Below are 23,206 nucleotides of genomic sequence, written 5' to 3' on the forward strand. Positions count from 1 at the left end.
GAGTAGCAAATGAAAATATCTTGGACAGCTAGTTTTCGATTGGTTGCAGAATTTGGGATTTCAACAACTTGTTTCTATTCTTTATTTTGGTTTAATACTCCCTCCTTCCCTAAATGTTTGACACCGTTGACTTTTTTAAACATGTTTGACCGTTCGTTTTATTCAAAAACTTTTGTGATATGTGTAAAACTATATGTATACATAAAAGTATATTTAACAATAAATCAAATGATAGAAAAAGAATTAACAATTACTTAAATTTTTTGAGTAAGACGAACGGTCAAGCATTTTTAAAAAAGTCAACTGCGTCAAACATTTTGGGATGGAGGTAGTACCATATAACTATTGGGTAAGACCTGTTATAGTTTCGGAAAACCATTACACTCAATTTAAATTCAAACTTTATATCGTGTCTGGTAGAATCATTTTTTTTTTCACCAATGTTTGAATTCAAATATTCCTGTTTGATTTGAATGTTTACCCAATAAACTCCGGTAAAGAACAAAAACAGCACGTGAGTCCCACGTGAGATTGAAAAGGAATTCAGATAAGCTAAGAAAAAACCCAGAGAGAAAAAAAGAACAAAGCTTTTTTTTTTCTCCTGACCCCTGCAATGAATATCATCTAGCCGGACGAGATCGTGTGTGCCAATCACCGATCGCGGCAAACAAATTCTGTGACCCACACGCAAAAGCGTCGTCGAGGCCGGATGAGATTCGGATCAGAAAAAAGAAAAAGAAAAAAAAATGGCACGAGCCGTCGCCGTCAGCTGTCGATTCCGGCATCCCACTTGCGGCCGTGCCGGCGAACCTCAGCCACACTCCCAGGCTTCGCCTTCCGGAAGCTTCCGCCGATCCGGCCGCGGCCACGAACCGCGCGGTCTAGAACCTTCCATTCCTCTCCTGGCCAGTACACGGTTATTTATATTGCACCACTCTCGCTGACTCGCTCGCTGCCAAGCTCACCGGATTCTTTTCTTGGATTGGAGCAGATTGGGGGGTGACGATGGAGAAGATGATGCCGGGGATGGTGAAGGAGGAGTGGCCGCCGAGCTCGCCGGAGGAGGGGAAGGCGCCGAGGCCCATGGAGGGGCTGCACGAGGTCGGGCCGCCGCCGTTCCTGACCAAGACGTTCGACCTGGTGGCCGACCCGGCCACCGACGGCGTCGTCTCGTGGGGCCGCGCGGGCAGCAGCTTCGTCGTCTGGGACCCCCACGTCTTCGCCGCCGTCCTCCTCCCACGCTTCTTCAAGCACAACAACTTCTCCAGCTTCGTCCGCCAGCTCAACACCTACGTGAGTCCCCCCAATTTCCATTGCCACCACTAGTGTTGTTCCCTGCTTGTCTTCAGTTGTTGGGAAATTGTGTGTTCTGTTTTCTTGTTTTGGATGTTGTTGTTCAGTTCTTGGTCCGGACGAATTACCTGAACAAGCGATCACATTTCTACAGTTTGAGATTTCAGGTTGGATTGTTAGATAATTAAAATGGGTGTGTTCTCACTTTTGTGGTTGCCATTATGTTTTGTGCCTCATCGTGTGTGTTGAGTATTGATAGGAATCTTGACACTAGAATTAAATGGATGGAGCATTGTAAAATTTTCAGTGCAAATTGTAAACCCGGCGGTATTGGTTAAATAAATCGGTTGTATTGTGCATTTTTCCACTCAGTGCAAGAACTTTGTGCATGCACAAATGCACAATTATGTAGCAATGGAGCTAGAAACTGGGATTTACTTATTGGTGCTGACCTGTTGGTTGTAGAAAATTACGATGGCTACAATTGTTCAACGGACTGTTTTGTGGACTTGACATTATTTGCCCAAACTCAGCTATGTCCAATCCTTTTCAGACACATGCATATAAACCCTCAATTCCTGAAATGTTCTCAATGATTCAGAAAGAGGAAAAAATCTCCATGGACGAACTACTCAGTTTCTGACATGCTGTTTTCTTCAATTTGTTACTGTGTAGCTAGATGGATCAAGACAGCGGATGAAGCTACAAGAATCTGCTTGTTTGTTCTAGAAGACTCCTTTGATCACCATCAAAAAAAAGAAAAAGTGATGTAGTATACTGCTACCTGTTCTCTTAATAATGCTATGATAAATTTTGTCGCAAAACTATGTGAAACCAACCGTTTTACATACTTTGTGTGACTTGCCATCCTAATTGACTTTTGTCTGTGGCTTCTGTACTTGAACTAACTATACCTGTAATATTCTTTGTGTTTGCAATTTGCAGGGTTTCAGAAAGATTGATCCTGACAGATGGGAATTCGCGAATGATGGTTTCCTGAGAGGCCAGAGGCATCTTCTAAAGATGATTAAGAGGAGGAGACCATTGTCTTATCTCCCTGGATCTCAGCAGGCACTTGGCACCTGCCTTGAGGTCGGTCAGTTCGGATTAGATGAAGAGATCGACAGGCTAAAGCGTGACAAGAACATCTTACTCGCGGAGGTTGTGAAACTAAGGCACAAGCAGCAAAGCACGAAAGCCAATATGCGAGCCATGGAAGAGAGGCTGCAACATGCGGAGCAGAAGCAGGTCCAGATGATGGGTTTCTTGGCAAGAGCAATGCAGAACCCTGACTTCTTTCACCAGTTGATTCACCAGCAGGATAAAATGAAGGGGCTCGAGGACACATTCTCGAAGAAGAGGACGAGGTCGATAGACATAGTGCCATTTCTCAACCCCGGGGAGGTCAGCCAGGGCGATCAACTCGAGTCGACATTGCTGTTTGATCCAAGGCCATTTGCTGAACTGAATGATGAGCCTGCAAAGTCTGAACTGGAGAATTTAGCACTGAACATCCAGGGTCTTGGGAAGGGCAAGCAGGATGTCAACAGGACTCGAAATCAGCCACGAAATCAGGCTAGCAACGAAACCGAGTTAACCGACGACTTCTGGGAGGAGCTTCTGAATGAAGGAGCAAGAGATGATGCTGGGATTCCAGGGATGGAGCGAAGAAGACCTAGATATGTCGATGCATTAGCGCAGAAGCTGGGTTATCTAAGCAATAGTAGCCAAAAGTAGATCAAGTGGCTCCGATTTGTCCAACCATTTTTGTGATAGCTCTTATTGTATATCGGTGTAATTGTATTATAGTGATAGTTTTATAGCGATAGGTCCAATTTATATTGCGGATCCGGCGTGCTGTGTAGTATATGTCTGGTGATGTAAAGTTGAGCCATCATTCTTAATGGTATATATTGACAATTTTTTGCATTGTTGTGGCCTTCTTTTTGTCATGCACTCGTCTATGCTCAACTGCTTGGTTTATGGTGATGCCTGCTGAAAAACCTGAATTTTAGCTGATGCCGGCTGTACGCGGCCGCTGTGCAGACATATCTGGGTGAAGTCTGAAGACCATACATGTGAATTTTGTAGTAGGATAAAGTGAGTGAAAATTACGGGTGAAGTCTGAAGACCATACATGTGAATTTTGTAGTAGGATAAAACGAGTGAAGTCTGAAGATCATACATGTGGATTTTGCAGTAGGATAAACTGAGTGAAGTCTGAAGAGCATACATGTGGATTTTGTAGTTGGATAAAGTGAGTTCAGACTTCACCCCGATGAGTTTGCAGTAGGCAGGATCAACTGAGCAAGTCGCTCTGGATAGATTTGTTGGAGAAGAATTGCCGCTTGGGATCTGGAACTTTAGCTAGACGATGGAAGCAGAAGCGTGCAGTACACTACTGTAGAGTGTACAGGAGGGTGATTCCTGGATGCTAGTACCTGATTGATGAAAGTTGTATACGATGATTAGCTTCACAAGATTGTGGTGTGCACCTGGTTGTGGACCTTGTGGCGACTTGACTACTACTAGTAGTCTAGCCGTCTAGGGGTGTGTTTAGTTTCTGAAAAAAGTTAGAAGTTTGGGGAAAGTTGGAAGTTTATGTGTGTAGGAAAGTTTTGGATGTGATGTGATGTGATAGAAAGTTAAAAGTTTGGGGTAGTTTGGGGTGAACTAAACACAGCCTAGTACTCCCTCCGTCCTATAAAAAACGAATCTATGACCGGATATGACATATTATATTACTATGAATATATTCTAATATATGTATATTCAGATTCATAGTACTAAGATGTGTTATATTTGATATTAGGTTGATTTTTTATGGGATGGAGGGAGAACTTCAGTTTTTGTGTACTTTTATGGTCGATGATCATCGGTGGCGACTGGCAACCACGGCATGAACCAGGAGAATTTTGCGCAGATGCACGCGGGGAATAGCAAACCGCGCACGCATGGGCCGTTTAGCTGCCCGCACCGCACACGGCTCGGCGAGGAGCACGCGCGGTGGGCCAAGCTCTGGGAATCCCACGTCAACGCGTGTATGGGCCAACCTCGATGAGACTAGCTGATGGAATTTGGAATTGGGCCGAGTTGCTGGGCTCTTCACCACTGGATCGCACTCGAACCCACGCGACCCCCAGGCCCAGCAGATCGATCGCTGCGCGTCGGCTCTTTGACTCCACTTCTGCTGCTTCCTCCTGAGGCTACTAAATTGTCACGACCTTAATTTCTCATCAATAAATTAACTAGGATATTACATTTCACAACTCGGAACACAAAGAGTACAAGCAAATAGCCGACTTCTCCTCAATAACTTAAAAAGTTTTTTTTACATATGCAACTCAATACATTTAACGGACCTACGGCATATTTGTAAACAAAAAATAATTTATGAATAAAACTTTTATATACGTGTTCTTAGCGATCTAAAAGCAAAGGCTGAAAAATAAACTTTGATGAAAAAACTCTAAAATCAACTCTAAATTTAAGGTATTCAAATTTTGACCGATAAACATAATCGTAAACAAAAAATGAGGCCTTTAACATCTCCTAAAATACTGACTTGTAGTTTTGTCTGCTAGAGAATAAAAGATGAGGTGAAAAGACTGATACCCGTAATTAGGTTCCTTGTGGTGGAACCTATTCACCCTGTTTCAAATCCTAAATTTGACACAAGTGTTCGCATTTACGGCTAATTATTCTTTTAGTGGTAGGTGATGTACCCGTTGACAACGAGACGTCCGTGGTGACTTCGTCTGCTCATACGGGTAGGGGTGTGCGTGTGTGTTCAAAAAGTGTTGTAAACCAGCTCAACTATTAGCGGAGCACCAAACCTGCTCCATGTCCATCCCACGGCATTGAAGCATGAGAAGATGTAGAACACTGCACCTTTCCCTTTGCCCTCAAGAACATTATAGAAGTGAACAGAGATGTGGGGCTCTTTCTTTATTATAGATATGATATGGAGTAGAAACCAACTTGACATGTCTCACCCTGCTCTTGTATATATGAGTCTTAAGATGAAATAAATATTATCTCTACTCCGGTTTGGATTGACCCATGAGAAACTTATCTCCTATAGATTTATTTCACAACACATAGGGTTGAGTACGCGTGCGTTGTGAGCGCATGTGTTTATATTGTGTTTCTTAAATAATATTAAATGGGGTTAGAAGGGCCTGAGGGGGTTACGATTATTTACAAATTAAATAAAGGTTAGTTGGTGGGGGAAAATAGTGCTCTAGAAAATCTTATATTTTACAAGTTTTATTAAATGTTACAAATCTTTATATCTTAGAATGAAAAGAGTATCTTATACTTATCTTACATCATTGGCATAGGCCAGAAGAGCGACACGTAACACAAACGACGCAAATTTCGTGCCAAAAGAGTTAGCGAGAATCAGCTCCAAATTTAGGCGTGGAGATGCATGAAAGGACCATTGGGTGTGCAGCTTTTAGAAAGCCCCACCATAAGCTAATCACAAAACCTTGGCATGCATCACATAGTGGGCGAGCATGCCATATATTCTACTTTCCTTCCATTCTCCATATATGGACCACCTCCCACACTCCTTTGAATTATTCTTGCGCATATATCGATCATCTACCTTTTCTACTATTACATCCATTTTATATTATAAGTCGTTTAACCTTTTTTATGTTAAATTTGACCAAAATTTAGAAAAAAATATATTAATACTTTCAACATAAAATAAGCATATTATCAAATATATTCAATATTAGATTTTATAAAACTACTTGGTATTTTAGATGTTGCTAAATTTTTAAATAAAACCACTCATAATATAAAACGGAGGGAGTACTATACACAAAAAAAAAAAACATTAGCCTCTCCACAAAAAAGGTCTCTCCATAAAAAGCCCTAATCACCTTCTCCCACTCCACCAACGCACGCCTTATTTTGCCCATCCCCCTAATCTCTCTCTTTGATAAGGTTTCTTCTCCCATATCTCTCTAGCTAGCTACTAGGCATGGCGATTATGGAGGTAGATGAGATGGGCTGTTAATTCGCTTTGTTTGTGCGCCATAAGCAGGTGAAGCTGCCAGCATGATCTGAAAGCATCTCAAACCAGCGATCAGATCATCCGGCAGCTTCATCTTCTCATGGCAGCACACCAGCTTGATTGATTGATGATGAAACCCTAGGAGCAGGTAGCTTGGCTTCTCGATCTTAGCCTGATCTTATACAAGGACGATCGATTAGGCCAAATCAGGAGTTCAACAGTCCATGTAAGTTCAGCTTCAGCTTTTTTTTAATTTGCTCCTTGAGATAGCAAATCAAGATCTAGGGTTTTCTGGAGGAGATGAAGTCGTGTACATGTTCTTAGATTGCGATCTTGGTAGTTTGTTTTTGTTTCTGCAGATCGAGTACAAATATATGTCTTTTAGATCTGCATATATTGATATTGGATTTGTAACTTTGAATGTGCAATTAGATCTGTATATGCACCGGATATGACATTATTCATGCATCTTACATGTTTTATATCACTTATTAGTGTGCAGAAATTGAAGTCTGAATAATTAAGCAGTAGGATCCATCTGACGAATGAACATATATTTATATATAAGCTATTATATTATCAGGTAACGCATCAGACTATCATCTCATATTGCCCCGTGTCCCTCTTAAACACAACTACATAACCTAATGTTTTATATGTATATGCATGTGTGCCATACACGCTTGCGACATACATTTAGATGTTCTATGATATCCATTCACTCATCGGAATATATCTGACATGCATGGAGTGGTGAATTGAAGTTCCCCCATGCATCCTCTTTTTCAAAAAAAAAAAAAATCTATATCATATATATATATCATCTATCCCTTGTCTTTCCTACTTTCCCTTACATCATACATGCATGAAGATGTACATATATGAAAAAAAATGATTAATACTAGTATTTTGCAGTTACTATTTGTCCAATCCAAATTAATCTTCTGATGCTATTTTCATATGGCAAATCTTATAGTATCTCTTGTATATTTTTTTCTCTTTATCTTAATGATGAAGTTGTTAAAGCTTGATTGCATACGTTCTAAAAATTCGTGATCAGGAAGAAGTATTAAGTTACAGTTCAAGATCAGGGAAAAGCATAATTTCATCTGAGTCTTGCTCTGATCCCGTTGAAAACGTTTTAAAATCTTGCAATATGCATGGACCACTACTATGAATCAACATATCGCCATCCTTGATATTCATTAACTGTGGTGGCTTAATTAGTTGCTTCGGCATATATACTAATTTGACAGTACAACAGTTATTTCAGATGCTGCGTGATCTGAAGAATTTTCGTCCTTAGAGGCATCTTACGCGTGCCATCCATGCCTGAAGGATGATCTCACATCTGAGCAAATTAAATGCGATGAATTAGATTCCCATATTTACTCGACCTCTTATTGCTAGGGATATATATAACCTCTCTTTGGTGCGTACTAATCGTCTGATTATCTCCTGTCATTGTTGCTTACTCAAAGCTAATTATATGAGGCTCATTTCCTCTCTTTTCTACTGTACTCACCAGATGCAACTTTTCTGCACTGCAGATATATGTGGACGCTCATTGTCATCCAAAAGCAAGATTAGCTCCTCTAATTTTGAGCACTGACGCATGCCACTGATAAACCTTTTAAACTATATAAACAAACTTTCAGTTGCAAGAAACGATACAGTGCATGTAACTATACTATGACCAGGAAATGAAGGGGACTGATGTCTGTAGCATGGCGCCGACGACCACTGAATAGATGCATGCGCGCATCCTCTGGCTTGCAAGAAATTGCCTGTCAATTCTGGCAGGCAACAAGAGGATGAAAAGAATCACAACCCCTGAATGGTCACAAATATTTCACAATAGAAGTTAGTATTTTCTCCCTTTCACAATATAAAACTTTCTAGCATTACCCATATTTCTATAAATGTTATGTGTCTGGGCATTGATAGAAAGTCTTACATTCGTGAAACAGAAAGATTAGCAACTTAATTTTAGGTCCGTGCAGTGCTGATATCCAGATTAACGAAATGGTTTTTTTTTATCCGTGATATGTTCCTCTGTATATGGTCTGTGTAATACACATATACTACTTTTAATTATTTTGGTTTTCTTCTCAGATTTCTTCATGCGATTTACTTATGTTAAAGGGTAATTTTATCATTCTTAATCAGGTACTAGGAAGTAAAATATTTTCTAATATAAAATTTAATACCTCCTGGTATTAGGTATATGAAGATATACCAAAATTTTTAATGTAAAATTTTAAGTACATTTTTTTCATGTACTAGCTACCTCCGTCCCAAAAGAAAAACTCACTTTAAGGCTTAAATCTGGATATATGCAAACCCTAAAGTGTTTTTTTAAGCAAAATTCATGCGAAATTCCTGGGAACCATTGAGCCACTTCTGAGCACACGGCGACACATGTAGGTTATATACAGTGGTGACAAATGATTAGAGCACTCTACTCGGTTGAACTTTCTTGTCATACTCATCATCATCCAAGTTATCCATGGATGGATAAAGCGCACAAAAAGCACTACACTACAAGAGGCCAACGAGTTGCATGAAGAAGATATAGATATCTAATTATCTATCAGCATCACCAATGATTAATCATGCAAGAGACCATATACAGTTGCACCGTCTAGTCACGATCGATTAGTATCATAGTACGTACACCTCCATTACTAATATAAGTATCTATAACTTATTTCTACAATTTTAAAATTGAAGATATTTTTGCCTATAGTTTGGTACGTCATTCGTGTATAAATTGGTTTTTAAGTTTGTTCACTTTTAAAAATACATATTCGTATTTGAGTCGGGTTTTAAGTTCGTTCGTTTTTAGAAATACAGAAGGAGTTGCATAAGAAATTTATTTAAAAAAAACTCACATGCTAACTTGAGATGATCGGACTTCTAATTGTAACTCATGATTTTCTAGACAAATATATATCCAAACAAATTCTCATAGTGAATTTCATCTTAACTAAACCGTATAACAATAATAGGATTAAAATAGTCTTTACCCGTTGCAATGCACGGGTATTTTTTATAGCTTAGTAAAACATAAAAGTATAAAGAAGCAATATCTCTCGGTCATCTCATTGGTTAAATCTCAAATTTTAAATTGTTTAGATTTCGGTCTTATGTACTTGATTGACTGAAAAGATGTTTAGATTGTTGTGCACTGGAATCAATGTTCCAGAAATGCTTATATTGTAATAAATCTTAGAAATATTTATATTTGAGAACCTGAGGGAGTATAAGCAACTTATATATCAAGCATACTAATTAATCCTTAGATCTCCCCGAAAAGAATATGTAATCCTAGGTGATTACATAGTGCATATTTCTACTCACCGGACAAGATTATTCTGCAATCTGCAGATTCTGCACTATTGAGAATCGATTCATTGGTTATTATTTTATATACATATATTGGCGTAAGCAGCCTTGGTGCGAATCTGGTTCCAACTTTCCGCCTTCCGAGATCGAAAGCGTGTTCCATCCACATGCCGCTAACTGACAGCGTCACAGCGGTTACTAACGTACCCGTCTTCTCTGTTGGAAAGCGTATTTTATTCGCAACGTGCGGTTCTTCCAGTTTCTCGGCGCCTCGGCGGTGCCCGCGCAGCGATCGAGGGGAAATTCCTGAGAGTTAAATTCGTTGAATCTTACCATCTTGTTTGTTATGATTGGATCCATTTGCCCTTGCATGCTTGATTTTGCAGGTGTGGGCGAAGGGGAAGCCTCGAAGTGCAAAGCCGCCCCTGCTTGCACGCGATGTGTTCGGTGAAATGCCTCTGGGACGCACAGGTGTCATTTCCCGAGGAAGCTCTGTTCTCGTAACATTTTGAGGTAGAGGTCACTGATTCTGATTTTTTAACACGATGTTTTAAGCAAGAAGTTAACTTTTCTCAGCAACTCGATCTAACTTTTAGGGAGATGCACATTGCCAGTGGTGCTACTACAGATTACTGAACCATAGGCGCTCTATGCTGTGAAAAGGTAAATCCAGTAATGCTGTCCGCTGTTCTCCACAATTTTTCTGAAATTGGTAGCATTATGTCTGCTTTGTGGGCATTGATGTGCCACTGCCGCCTACAGTCAAAGTTAAAATCGACGGGATCTCCATGTTCCTGACACGGCAAATTCTTCGATTCGAATGAAATGTTTGCTTTAGCATCCTAAAGAAATTCTTTTGTTATATTTATTTTTCTTTTAATCAATAATCAGTTATGCCAACACGGTGCACAACCTACAAACAGGGCAGCTAAAATTTCAATCAAATGGATCAGGAGCACCTTCTGACATTGAATGCTTGCACGTCATGGAATGTGGTTAATGTGATCAACTGATCATCCATGTGCTGATGGGATCTTTAAGTAGCTGCTTTGTGTCCATCACCCTATCTGTCAACATCGTAGAGTTCTTCACCATATCAACTTTGAGGTGTTTCAGATTCTTTTTATTTGGTTGCTGTCATAGTTAGTGGAGACAATGGGGATATCCAGGCAAGGAATCTGAAGAGTATGTAACTTCTACTCACGCGCATCAAAATTTCAGTATCTCATCTTTTACTGCCTGCTTATCTGGTGAGATATTATAAGAGGGAGGACTCAGTAAACTCCTCTAAAAAATGGTTCGAAGTAAACCATTTCAATTATTCAGCTCAGTACGCAAAACAATGAGGCTGGCTTTAGGTATGTATCCTTCCTCCCTGCTTCCACTGTAACAGTTCATTAGTCTAAGTGAAATTATTTAGCAATTAGGTCCTAGGTAACTAGCTGAGTAGACTAATAAACTAGGCTCTAAAAATCTTCTGGATCTTATTTTGTAGCAGAAGGGGTTGACCAGGACTGCTCTGTCAAAGAGCAGAATGTCCTTAACATCAGCACTGCCTGCTTGCAAATTATATGCTTACATGGTATGTCTCTTGCTCTCTTCATTAGTCATTACAAAACAGTGTTCGTAGAGATGCATACTTAGATCCATGCTATTGTTGCCCAAATAGAAAAAAAAATGATGATTAACATCGTAACATGTTCTGTAGAATTAATGGGTATGGAAGCATTATCAGTATATACCATTGATAGACTAGCTAGCTGATTCGCCCCTCCTTCCAGAAAACAGAGAAGTGATTGGTTGAATGTACTCATGAAAGTCGCAAACCAAGGACCACTATGGAGGCTTCACCTTAAGATATGCACATCTAACACTGGAAACTATGTTCATGCATTGGCTGGCAATGGCACATACATGGTTGGTTTTGTCAAAGTGCATTGCATGACAAGATCTCATACGATTTGATCTCTGGGTTCTAGGAATGCCTAAGATGCATGCAAAGTTTACTTCTAGAAAAACCCAAATAAAAAAAGATAATATTAGAAGTATATACACTATTTCCCTTTTTTTCTTCATTGTCCTGAAAAGATTGGTGGCAATCATTCCAACAGTAGTGACAGAACTCATAAAAATAGCCCTGTACAATGTAAGGTGTCCCCCTTGTACATTCAGTCATTCACTTCCCCTTATATATAGGGGAGAGACTAGAGAGGGACCCTCACCCTGAGCTCATTGAGGTGGCCAAATAGGTTCTGATCACACCTTTCTCCTCCTCCATGCTTACTACACTGGCACTGTAGTGCATGCAAGAGGAGAGGCAAAAAGATGATGATGTCCTTAGCAGCTTAGGTTGTGGCTACCTAGCTCTTCAACTAGCTTCTTCCCAGAATCCACATAGAGAGGCAGAGCTATATAGCAGAGTAGGAAGATACATACACACACATATGCATATAATGCCTAGCTCTAGCTGGTGCTAGCTCCATAGGAGATGTGTCCATTCCATTGCAGTGCCACGAGCTCGCTAGCTAGCTGCTAGCTCTTCGTTTCCAAGAGTAGTGTTTGTTTCCAAGAGGCCAGAGTGATCGATCGAGCTTAGCTCATCGGTTCTTGGGCCATCGATCGATCGACCGATCATGCAGGGGCAGCAGCAGCAGAATGCAGGTGGTGGTGGTGGTGACAATAAGAGCCCTTGCATTGTGCTGGATGGGCCCATCATCGTCGGCGCCGGGCCGTCGGGGCTGGCCGTGGCGGCGACGCTCCGGCAGCACGGCGTGCCGTTCACCGTGGTGGAGCGGTCCGGTGGCGTGGCCGACCTGTGGACGAACCGCACGTACGACCGCCTCCGCCTCCACCTCCCCAAGGTGTTCTGCGAGCTCCCCCACGTCGCCTTCCCGCCGGACTTCCCCACCTACCCCACCAAGCACGACTTCCTCCGGTACCTCCACTCCTACGCCGCCCGCTTCGCCATCGCCCCGCTCCTCCGCCGCACCGTCACCCGCGCCTGGTACGACCACCCGGCCTCCCTGTGGCGCGTGACGACGACGACAACGTCGTCGTCGGCGACGTCTGTGATCACCGAGTACGCGTCGCCGTGGCTGGTGGTGGCGAGCGGGGAGAACGCGGAGGTGGTGGTGCCCAAGGTGAAGGGGAGGGAGAGGTTCGCCGGCGAGGCGCTGCACTCGAGCGAGTACCGGAGCGGGGAGAGGTTCAGGGGCATGAGGGTGCTGGTCGTCGGCTGCGGCAACTCTGGGATGGAGATGTGCCTGGACCTCTGCGAGCATGGCGCCATGCCGTTCATGTCGGTCAGGAGTGGTGTAAGTACTAACGACTACTTGGTACTCTACCACTCTTCATGCTCACTTGCATCATATATATCTCTCTCTTCTCCAAACTAGCTGATATATATATTATTGATCTTATAAATGATCCAACTAACAGCGTGCATTTTCCACTTGGCATTTTAAATTGCTCCTTTTTTCGATAATGGATATATCAGTTAATCTAGCTTCTACATCCGAGATGCATATATGATGTATCCGCCCGCTTCGCATTTTGCTCTTTTATGTAACAATGTAAATACTTTGGTCAAGTAAAACAAGCATTTTTTCCCCAGTTCTCTAGTACAAATATTACTTTTTTTAAAAAAAAGTATCAATATTCTATTCATTGACATATTATTCATATATGTTTGCTGCAACAATGGAACAGGTGCATGTTCTACCGAGAGAGATGTTTGGGGCCTCGACATTTGGTATAGCAATGAAGCTATTGAGATGGCTGCCCATCAAGATGGTGGATAGGTTTCTACTCCTCGTTGCAAGGATGGTGCTGGGAGACACCGAGAAGTATGGTCTCAAGAGGCCCAAACTGGGCCCATTGGAGATCAAGAACATCACCGGCAAGAGCCCTGTTCTCGACGTGGGAGCATGGTCCTTGATCAAATCGGGAAACATCAAGGTATATGAATATGTGGTCACCTGTCTCTCTCTCTTATCTATCTCTCTCTCCGGAAAGTTGGATGGAAGTAAGCGTCAATGGAGTTAAAAGGCCTCTTTCGCATACCATGCCAAATCCTACTTTCACTTTTGAGGTTTCCACAACATTCTCCCTAGCTTGTTTGCGAGTAGTAACTGGGAAAAATTACAGTTTTATCTGCTCCTTGGCCTGATGGTTCCTTGGATTTTACCCTCTTCCTGGAATCCTGATGCAGGAGCAGGACTTGCATTTGTACTTTAGGGAGATACCATATACGTAGCTTTCATGTAGTTGACGATCGAAGGGAGGCATTATTAAGCATGGAAACAAAATAGACACCGGAGAAAAACAAAGAGGAAGCATTGTATTATAGGATCATCTTCTTTATTTTACATAATGAAATGAAATAATAGCTAGACTTATAGCTTTGCACTGAACTCTATTGCAAGTAGTAGCAACAAGTTGAGTAATATTAATTGTGTCCGTCTCAGAAAGAAAGAATGTACGATAATTCTGGCTATGCATCTGGACAACGATCGTTCTTTTTGAAATGGGTCGAGGTAGTAGTAGTACTACTGCAGAGTGGTGTACATTCCGTTTGACTTGAGGCCGGCCCGGTCGGGCTATCTCTCACATATGTCCGTATAATGTGTATGTTGTGCATGTGCACCTCTGATGCCTCTTGTGCTGTAACAAACGCATATGCATGCAGATAGTACCGGAGGTGGAGTCATTCAGCGGCAACGGGGCGAGGTTCGTGGACGGCAACGAGATGGCGTTCGATGCCGTCATCTTCGCCACCGGCTACAGAAGCAATGTCCCCTCCTGGCTCCAGGTTTACACATACATATATATATCTCTCTGTATAGCTAGACTGTAGAATGAATGCAGTTAAGGCAATGTTGCTGATCGATACCAGTACTGTGCTTGTGATATGTATCATCAGGAGGACGGTGAGTTGTTCACGGAGGAGGGCAAGCTGAGGAGCAGCGGCAGCAGCAGTGAGTGGAGGTGGAGGGGTCCAAACGGGCTCTACTGCGTGGGATTCTCCGGGCGGGGCCTGCTCGGCGCTGGAGCAGACGCGCTGCGAGCTGCCGCCGACATCGCCGGGAGGTGGCAGGAGACGCAGCAGGCAGCAGCCAACATCTCCTCGGTGTAGTCGTCCACAGGCCGGATCGAGGACGGACGGGACGGACGGTGCATGCTGCGCTGTGCACACAGGCTCAGCTACCTCAGCTGCTGCTGCTGCTGCTGCTGATGGCCTCTCGCTCGCATGCATGGCAACATGGCATAGGTAGCCATGGCCGGAGTCGCATGCATTGCAAATATTCCACAGCTCGCGAGCTCACATCTGTTGCTAGCTAGCGAGCAGCAGCGGCCGGCTGGTGACCAGCGATGGCGCTGGTGACCAGCAGCAGCGAGCAGATGCACAGAGATCATATGTAGTGGATGCATGGGAGAGGAGGAGGAGGAGGAGGGGGGTGTGTGTACGTGTATGTGCAGTGCAGGTGGGTTGTGACAAAGTTTTGCATAGGATGTTGCTTGTCTGATGCGCCCCATGCAATGCAGATACGGCTGAAAGAGTGCAGTCGTTTTTTTTGTTTTTATAATTTTGGTCCAGGGCTGCAGGCCGTGATGATGTCTGCATTACGTACTACCCAATTCCAACACTGAACCCCTTTTGATTTTATTCGCCCACCTCTCTCTCTCTCTCTTGCTCTTGCATGCCTCCGCGCCCAGTGTACTGTCTTTTCCGATCGATCGATACACATGCGAACAGAGAAGAGCTAGCGCGAACCAAAAAATTCCCCAAGTGCACACAACCACATTTCTAGCAGTCTCTCATCAATTGTGCTACATATGTGTGGCCTTCCAGTCTGCATCGATCGATCGATTGGTTCTAACTGCACGGATGCGTCATGCATAGTATACCACGTACCTCATTTCTTGCATGCCGAGCTGATCGACAAGACACACGTACGTATACCCACAGTGGATCGCTTCGTCAGATCGATATACAGAGATTATACACACAGCTAGCCACAGTGTTCAACTCCCTCACCTATCTCTGCCTGCTAAGGGGAAAGTGTTATCATCTTCTCCTTTCTTACGAATCACTTAAATAGTCATCTATTTTATTTTACAAAAAATAATTTATAAGATAGATTAGTAGGGTGAGACAAATCACTCTAAAAACATTAAAGTTTAAATTTAACATTTACAAAGTTTGTAACGGATCAATTTATAGAGGTTGAGTTTAAACCTGCATGTTTTAGTGTGATATGATATAACCCATATTATTTATCTTACCTTTTCTTTAAAAAAAATGATAATTATTAAGTTCATATGTAAGAACTAGCTAGGATTGTCTTCTGGAGAGATGAAAAGTCATCTTCCCTACCAAGGTGGAGTATATGGAAAGTGATTTCATCCCTCAAGATGATATCCTCCCGTTTTTGGTAAGATAAATTAATGTGAAATATATCACTATACAAACACGCAAGTTAAAATCAACTTCTGCCAGTTGTAACAAAGATAACAAATATAGATGCGAAAGTACGATAATTATTTTCGGTTTAATTTGTTCTTTTTGTTGTAACTTGTAGATGTCGAATTTGGTCTTGTTTGTTTGTGGATTCATATTAATCTATGTTGTCAATTTTTTTATAACTATTTAACTGATATGAATGACGAAGAAATATCCCCTCAAGGAATGAAAATCCATTCCTGAAGTATATATAATTATGTACACTGCATTGCAGGGGTGGGGTTTAGGAGTAAGGTAGCTAGGGTTGCACCCCTACTCTTGAGTCTAAATATACATTAGAACTGTAAAAACTTCAAAAAGTAGAGAATTAAAGGCAAAACTATGTCAATTACATTAGTTGAGCCTTAGACTTATAAGAATCCTGGTTCTGCTACACGTACTGTATAGTAGTCACACTGCTCCACTCGATCTCTGTAGCCGGCCTTACCGTATACGTACGTAGGCATAAGTATGACATGTACAGGGATGGGCTCTATATCTCCTGATGCGTCACTTGTCATGCATGGACACACACATCACCAGCTAGCTACTGTACGTCACTCCACTCTCTCCATGAGTCTTCTCGATCCGGTCTTCTCTACTGCTCTCCTCTACGACGACCTTCGTACGTGCAAACATTTTCCATTGGGGCACGCTCACCTGATACAGTCCCTGCTTTTATATCTGAACCCTGTACTCTTTTTTTTGTTCATACCATACACCAAAAACCATCATACATCAATTTGGCCGGCTATCTCGTCGTCTTCTCACCTAGCAAGTCGATCCTAACACAGAGATCAAACTAGTGAGAGAATTGAATCAGTGAGAGATTCAGAAATCGAGAGAGAGAATCACTGAGAGAGCTAGAGGTGTGTACAGAGAGAAGCTGGAGAAGGGGACAACGCGCCAATTCCGATCGATCGGCGGAGGCGTCGCGTATGCGTATACGGACGAAAGCGAGATGCGTGCGGTGCGTGGACGGATGCGTGCGTGGTCTCGGTCTCCGTCTCCGTCTCCCCCCTCCTCGTCGAGCCGCGCGCGGGTGGGCTAGCTTGGCGCCTTGCGCTACCTCCTCGGAGTTTATTTTGGCCGCCACCGCGCGCGACTGACGAGAGACCCCGGCCCTCCTCCGGCCTAATTTCGTCTCCTTCTTCGGCTGCATCGTCGTCGTCGTCCCCGGCCGGTCATGGCCGGCCTCCTCCTGCCGTACCAGCTGGGCCACACCACCGCAGCAGCTGCCTAGCGAAGAACTGTGCCACACATGTACAAGCCGGCCACAAGCTCGATCCATCTGCTGTGTCAGGTTTACGTTACTGCCAGTAACCACGCAATTATCACGGTTACCGGTCTTACCATGGGGTACGGTAATATAAATACCGCGGTAACCTCCTTAAATTCAAATAAATTTAAAAAATAATTTGAACTTTTGATAAATTTTTCACGATTTTTCACGGTTACCGCTTACCACCGGGGCACAGTAACCCCGGCCCCAGCGGTCTGGGAAACCCACTCACAAGAGAGGGAGAGATTGATCGATCGATGCATGATCCGCATCGAGATCGATATATACCAGCGGCTATTAATAATTCTGGATTTCTGTCACGCAGAGATAACCACCGTGTATATACGTGCTACGTACTGTAAACCAGTAGTACTATACCACCAGTGAACTGTTCAAGGCCTTGATTTGGGAGTGGTACAGTGCTGAAGCATGCAGCCGCGCCTGTACCTGTACGTACTGCTCTGCTCCATGAACAATAAACCATTTTTTGTTCAGAATAGATGATGAACATATCGTACGTTTATATATACATACCTATGATTTGATCAAGGTAGTAGCAAAATATTGGCTGAGATTGTTTAGATATATATCTCGCGCTTTCACTTCACTGCAGCAAACGGTGCACTGCTCCCTATGCATGGACTACTACACAATGCATGTGTCTATACACATAGACACATGCATGATCATTGCGTGCATACTAGCACTGACCACGTACAGGTACAGCCCGACGTACTACTGCGCGCGCACAGCATTGCATCGGTCGCTAGCCAAGCCAGCCAGCCAGCCAGCTATACGTACATGTCAGGCTATGCATGCATGCATGCATCACCTATACTCCCAGGAGAAGTCCATCACGATGTGTGTGCTAGCTAGCTTCAGTTACATCAGAGTCAGGAGGGCTAGGACCAGGATGGCTGTGCTTGCCTGGTTGAAGCTGCAAGCTTGCAATGCATGCGTGCAAGCAAAAACGTACATTATTTGTTTTAAAATAAACAAATCTAGCTAATACGAGATTATGATACATTTTAATACTATGATACTTATGCGTTATGTCCCGCGTTAGATTTATTTATTTTAAAATGGAGTGAGTAGGAGTATACTAGTGTTTGATGCATAGGAGAGCATATAATATTTGAACTGTGGTGTGCTGATCAGTTAGTACCTCCAATGACAAGCACATAGACTCATAGTTCTCTCGTGTTTGATGGATTATACTAGTACAATACAACACTAGCCCTGTTGCAGTTAGTTAAATCGCCCAATGGCTATAAGAGCAGGTTACGTCGTTGAAGGTCAAAATTAAGCATCATAAAAAAAAAGTGCTACAGTTTGTGGCACTATGCAGGCAGTATGTATCAGCGTAGCAGGAGAGAAGAGACAAAAAGAGGTCGGCTTAACGATTGCGAGAACAGGGGGTCCAGTGAAGCAAGAAGCACAGGATGCATGCTACCTGACGCTGCTCTCGTCACTACTATTCGTAGCTAATACTACTGCCCTACATGCTACATTCTGTAGCTGCCAAGGGCTGGACCCATATTTGTTTTCGTCCCAACTACTAATGTCATTGCTGTTCCCCAGCTACTGATTTCGTCTATGTCCTCATCAAGGCAACAGTAGAGGGAAAAGTTTCTCCACACTTAACATTTTCTCGTTAATTGCTACTTCGCTACTCGTTCGTCAATAAATATAAGGCATTTCGGGTTTAAATTTTAACTGTAAATAAAAAGAATTATGCTACACTACTCTTCAAGCTTCAGTAAGTTTCATCGGATTAGATTTACGGGTTTAGAGAAACATTAAAGGATAGTTGAGTTGGTAAAAGACCTGCAATAGGCGGCAAAGATAGGTCGGCGGTGAGGCACCAACGCTAAAACCGTGGGGATGGATGGATCGGATGATGATGCATGGTTGTGGGTGGGGTTAATAATGTCGCTCGGGGGGGGAGGGGCAAGAGAAACATTTTTCACTTTTGGTGAGCTACCAGAGAAAATGGATGAGATACGGAGTGGAGGAAACTTAAATGCACTAGCTCAACTTAGAGACGGTGGAGGCAACTACGTGTTGGCGGAAGATATGGGAGAGAAGAACGAGGATGAGAGCTAGAGAGGCGACAAGGAGGGAGTGAGTTGAGTGGCTAGCCTCATCGGAACCAGTATGGTGGAGGGCAGGAGCATCAGTATATGTAACAATTTGCCCTCTAGAACCGCGTGGCCTAGCCTATATGACCGGCGGATCCATTTACACATATCACTGCACTTACACACATCATCGTTTCATGTAAAAGAATTAACCCATGGGTGATATGATTGGAGGGATAAGCCCTTATAAATTGGTTCCACCCTTATTAAACTATTATGGTGATACTAAACGTGCACACATTGCTCTAATGGACCACATATGTCAAATCCTATTTGGACTAGGATGTCACAGTACACTAGGTTAGGTCGGAGCAAGGTGGTGGGCAACGAAAGTGGTGTGATCAGGCAGAGGAAGTGAGGAGGAGAAGTGGAGTTATAGATTAGTTGATTGATGAACACATAAAATTACGAGTAAATTAAGTTTGGGCTATATATTCTTCCCAAAGTTTTCCTTTGGTATATTGAAAAGGGGATGATTCTAACAAAAGATAATCTTGCTAAAAGAAGATGGAAGGGTAACTTGCTTTTTAGCTTGTGTAACTCTAATGAGTCAATTCAACATCTCTTCTTTGATTGCATAATGGCTAGATACATTTGGAATGCGATCTATCTTACTTTTGAAATCAAGCAACCACGTAATAGTTCACACTTATTTGGAAATTGGTTAAGAGGTTTGAACTTAAACTTAAAAGACAAACTTGGGTGGGCATAGCGGTGATTTGTTGGGCTTTGTGGCTCAGTGGAAATGACTTAGTCTTTAATGGCTACAACCACATATCTTTCTTGTAGGTAATTTTCAAAGCAACTCATTTGCCAAGGCTTTGGTCTTTGCTTCTTAAGGAAGACGAAGGCATTGAAGTAATCGCGAAGTGCAAGCTTTTAGAGAAGCGTATGATGGAGCTCTTCTCTACTTTTGGGTGGAACTTTAGAAGAAGGATTGAAGCATAGCTTTTAGTTCCTCTTGCTTGTTGTCCATCTTTAAAACTTATTTATGATTTACCCATGTAACGGGAGAGTCTTATGTACTCGTGTTTGTGACTTTTAGGCTGTGTACACCCTCACAAGGTATAGAGGTCGGGTTTATTATAATCCATTATTAAAAAAAATTATTCCCAAATTTTTCATTTAAACACCTCTGAAGTGGTTTTTTTTCACTTTAGATTAGATATTGTTTGCAAATATTATACTTTGGGTCAGGTGGCCTATATGTGAGTGAGCAGTAGACATAGGGGTCAGTCTCATTGATATGTGACCACATGGTCCAAAATATAATTTTTGATTAAAAAAATATCTAGTTTAAAAGTGAAAAAGGTAATTCCAAGATGCTCCAAGTGAAATTTTGATACGAATATAAATATGGCCGAAACCGCAATTCACTCAGATTATTATTTATCGCACCTTGCTTTGTATGGAGCATGGCGGGGACGAGATCATCGAGATGAAAGAAATGGAGAGTAAAAGTTACACTCTGGAGTCTGGACCCTGGACCATGGAGCCATCGATCGAGATGGTACGTACATCGAATCCTGACAATGCAGTATTCTGAGTACGTGAAAATCCGGGTACATAGTGCAGTACACACACACACCAGTGTGTGCATGTGGCTTTCTTTTGTGGCAGAGATCGATTTAATTTTCTGCTTTTTTTTTTGTCGAAGGCGCAAAAGATTGCACGTGAATATATTAGAAGATAAGAATATTCGTTACACAACGCATTAAGCCAGACCGACTTATGTCAAGAGAGCAGGAAAACAAAAGACCAAAGGAAAAAGACTCGGAAAGTACGACTCCAACCAGCTGGAAGGGGGCAGAGCCCACTACTCTCCCAATAAAACCCTAAAATTAGCAATGCCAACTAACGACCAAAGATGGCCCTCTGAGCGGATGGACTGAAGGACCTCCGAGATCGGCGATAACGTAGAGTCGAAAACCCTGGAGTTCCGTTCCTTCCACAATTGCCAGGAGATCAAGAGAATCAGAGAATCGAAGCCGTAACGAAGATGCTCAGGTAAGCATGCCCTGGACGAAGGCCACCAAACCTGGAGATAGCTACCACGGGAGGGAGAGAGGGCAGCCCAACCAGGAGACGACAACACACGGAGCCAGACATGCCGAGCGAACACGCAATCGAGGAGGATGTGGTTCGCCGTCTCAAGCTCTTGAGTGCATAAGGGGCCGACCGAGTGACTATCAATGCCACGCTTCTGGAGGAGATCTGCCGTCCAGCGGCGTCACTGAAAAACAAACTAGAGGAAGAACTTGCATTTAGCAGAACCCTTAGTGTGCCAGAGAAGATCAGTACAAGTAAAGGAGTGCTGGCCATAGAAGCACATCTGGTAAGCCGAAAATTTCCTGCTTTTCACTTACACATACAGGTATACTGTACCAAATACTACACTTACTCATATACTAGAGGTGTGTTTAGTTCTTTGGGTGTAAAGTTTTTAAAGTATATAGACACATATTTAAAGTATTAAACGTAGACTAATAACAAAACAAATTACAGATTCCGCCAGCAAACTGCGAGACAAATTGATTAAACCTAATTAATCCGTCATTAGCAAATGTTTACGGTAGCATCACATTATCAAATCCCGGTGGTAGGCTGAAAAGATTTGTCTCGCAATTTACATGCAAACTGTGTAATTAGTTTTTTTCCACATTTAATACCTCATACATGTATCCAAATATTTGATGTGACGTTTTTGCTAAAAAATTTTGGAATCTAAACCAGGCCTAGATATAGGCCTTGATTGGATCCTCCGGGCTATTAAATAGCCCTCCAGAATCTTGCTATTTAGGATTATTAAACGTAGATTACTGACAAACACTACAAGATAATTGAGCTATCGCCACCAATTTATTACAACGAAAAATAATTCGTGGCAATATATTATACTATCGCAATGATATTTTTTCTGTGGCAAATAACTATAATTTGTTGCAACGATTTACAATCATTGTTTTATTCAGTATCTTTGTTGCAATAGGAAATGAGCTATTGCCACAACAAACATTACTATTGCAAAAAAAACATGTTCTATCGCCACAAATTTAATTTTTTGGCAATTTGCATGGTACATGGTACTTTTCACTATTTTCTATTGCCATGATAAACAAACTCGTTGCAATAAAAATTTATCATCTCATAATTTAACTTATTCTTTTCATATGGACACAGATTAGGACAAATTTTATATGAAATTTATAGCTCTCGATGAGATTTACAACTTAAATTTTTCATTTGAAATATTTTAAATACTCAAATTCATAATTCAAATCTTAGTTAGGCAGTCTCAAATGGAATTGTATGCATTTTTAAACAAAATTGATGCGTAGGTGAGTTGGTCATGGTGAGCGCGCGTGATGGAGAGATCTTGGGTTCGAATCCTGGCCATGACAAGATATCAGAAGAAAATAATTAGGATGATAAATTAATATTGAAACATTTAATTTGGTACATAGAACTAATGCCACACATGGAGTGGTAGCAATAGTTATTTATTGCAACGATGTGAAGTGTCGCAATATATATTTTTTGCCACATCCATTTTATGGCAATATCAAATTTTATTACAACTAAATAAAAATCGTTGTAATAACCTATTACCA

The 23,206-nt window shown here is 42.1% G+C and overlaps 2 protein-coding genes and 1 long non-coding RNA gene across 9 annotated transcripts; all 3 read left to right on the forward strand.

Moving 5' to 3' along the window:
- The first annotated feature begins 647 nt into the window (after nucleotides 1-647).
- LOC127766640 (heat stress transcription factor A-2d) lies at nucleotides 648-3,222 on the forward strand. Of its 3 annotated transcripts, XM_052291746.1 has the most exons (4): nucleotides 648-916; nucleotides 992-1,293; nucleotides 1,969-2,057; nucleotides 2,239-3,222. In XM_052291746.1, exons 1-4 carry the CDS (start codon nucleotides 747-749, stop codon nucleotides 3,028-3,030), a joined length of 1,353 nt encoding a protein of 450 aa, XP_052147706.1. In that variant the 5' UTR covers nucleotides 648-746; the 3' UTR covers nucleotides 3,031-3,222. The 3 variants fall into 3 exon arrangements, with proteins under 3 accessions (XP_052147706.1, XP_052147708.1, XP_052147707.1); XM_052291748.1 differs by lacking the exon at nucleotides 1,969-2,057 and having other exon boundaries at nucleotides 902-916; XM_052291747.1 differs by lacking the exons at nucleotides 648-916; nucleotides 1,969-2,057 and having other exon boundaries at nucleotides 925-1,293.
- A 3,040-nt stretch (nucleotides 3,223-6,262) lies between these two features.
- Nucleotides 6,263-8,436, forward strand: LOC127768591 (uncharacterized). Its single transcript, XR_008016604.1, has 2 exons — nucleotides 6,263-6,548; nucleotides 7,873-8,436. It is a non-coding gene; the product is annotated as an uncharacterized LOC127768591 (long non-coding RNA).
- A 1,243-nt stretch (nucleotides 8,437-9,679) lies between these two features.
- On the forward strand, nucleotides 9,680-15,466 carry LOC127765112 (indole-3-pyruvate monooxygenase YUCCA8). 5 transcript variants are annotated; one of them, XM_052289942.1, is made up of 8 exons: nucleotides 9,680-10,183; nucleotides 10,267-10,333; nucleotides 10,594-11,028; nucleotides 11,169-11,252; nucleotides 12,310-13,005; nucleotides 13,379-13,627; nucleotides 14,358-14,480; nucleotides 14,592-15,466. In XM_052289942.1, the coding sequence occupies exons 4-8, from the start codon at nucleotides 11,205-11,207 to the stop codon at nucleotides 14,802-14,804; spliced, it is 1,329 nt and encodes a 442-aa protein (XP_052145902.1). In that variant the 5' UTR covers nucleotides 9,680-10,183; nucleotides 10,267-10,333; nucleotides 10,594-11,028; nucleotides 11,169-11,204; the 3' UTR covers nucleotides 14,805-15,466. The 5 variants fall into 5 exon arrangements, with proteins under 5 accessions (XP_052145902.1, XP_052145904.1, XP_052145903.1 ...); XM_052289944.1 differs by having other exon boundaries at nucleotides 10,814-11,028; XM_052289943.1 differs by having other exon boundaries at nucleotides 10,267-11,028; nucleotides 11,166-11,252.
- Nucleotides 15,467-23,206: the final 7,740 nt, after the last annotated feature.

The sequence above is a fragment of the Oryza glaberrima genome, chromosome 3 (assembly GCF_000147395.1).
Source record: "Oryza glaberrima chromosome 3, OglaRS2, whole genome shotgun sequence".
Lineage (NCBI taxonomy): Eukaryota > Viridiplantae > Streptophyta > Magnoliopsida > Poales > Poaceae > Oryza > Oryza glaberrima.

Coding starts and splice junctions, on each gene's coding strand:
- LOC127766640 (XM_052291746.1), top strand. CDS start 747: ATGGCACGAGCCGTCGCCGTCAGCTGTCGATTCCGGCATCCCACTTGC. Junction 917..991: donor CCTCTCCTGGCCAGTACACG/GTTATTTATATT, acceptor GGATTGGAGCAG/ATTGGGGGGTGACGATGGAG. Junction 2,058..2,238: donor ACCATCAAAAAAAAGAAAAA/GTGATGTAGTAT, acceptor TGCAATTTGCAG/GGTTTCAGAAAGATTGATCC.
- LOC127765112 (XM_052289943.1), top strand. CDS start 11,205: ATGTCCTTAACATCAGCACTGCCTGCTTGCAAATTATATGCTTACATG. Junction 13,006..13,378: donor TAAGTACTAACGACTACTTG/GTACTCTACCAC, acceptor ACAATGGAACAG/GTGCATGTTCTACCGAGAGA. Junction 13,628..14,357: donor TCAAATCGGGAAACATCAAG/GTATATGAATAT, acceptor ATATGCATGCAG/ATAGTACCGGAGGTGGAGTC.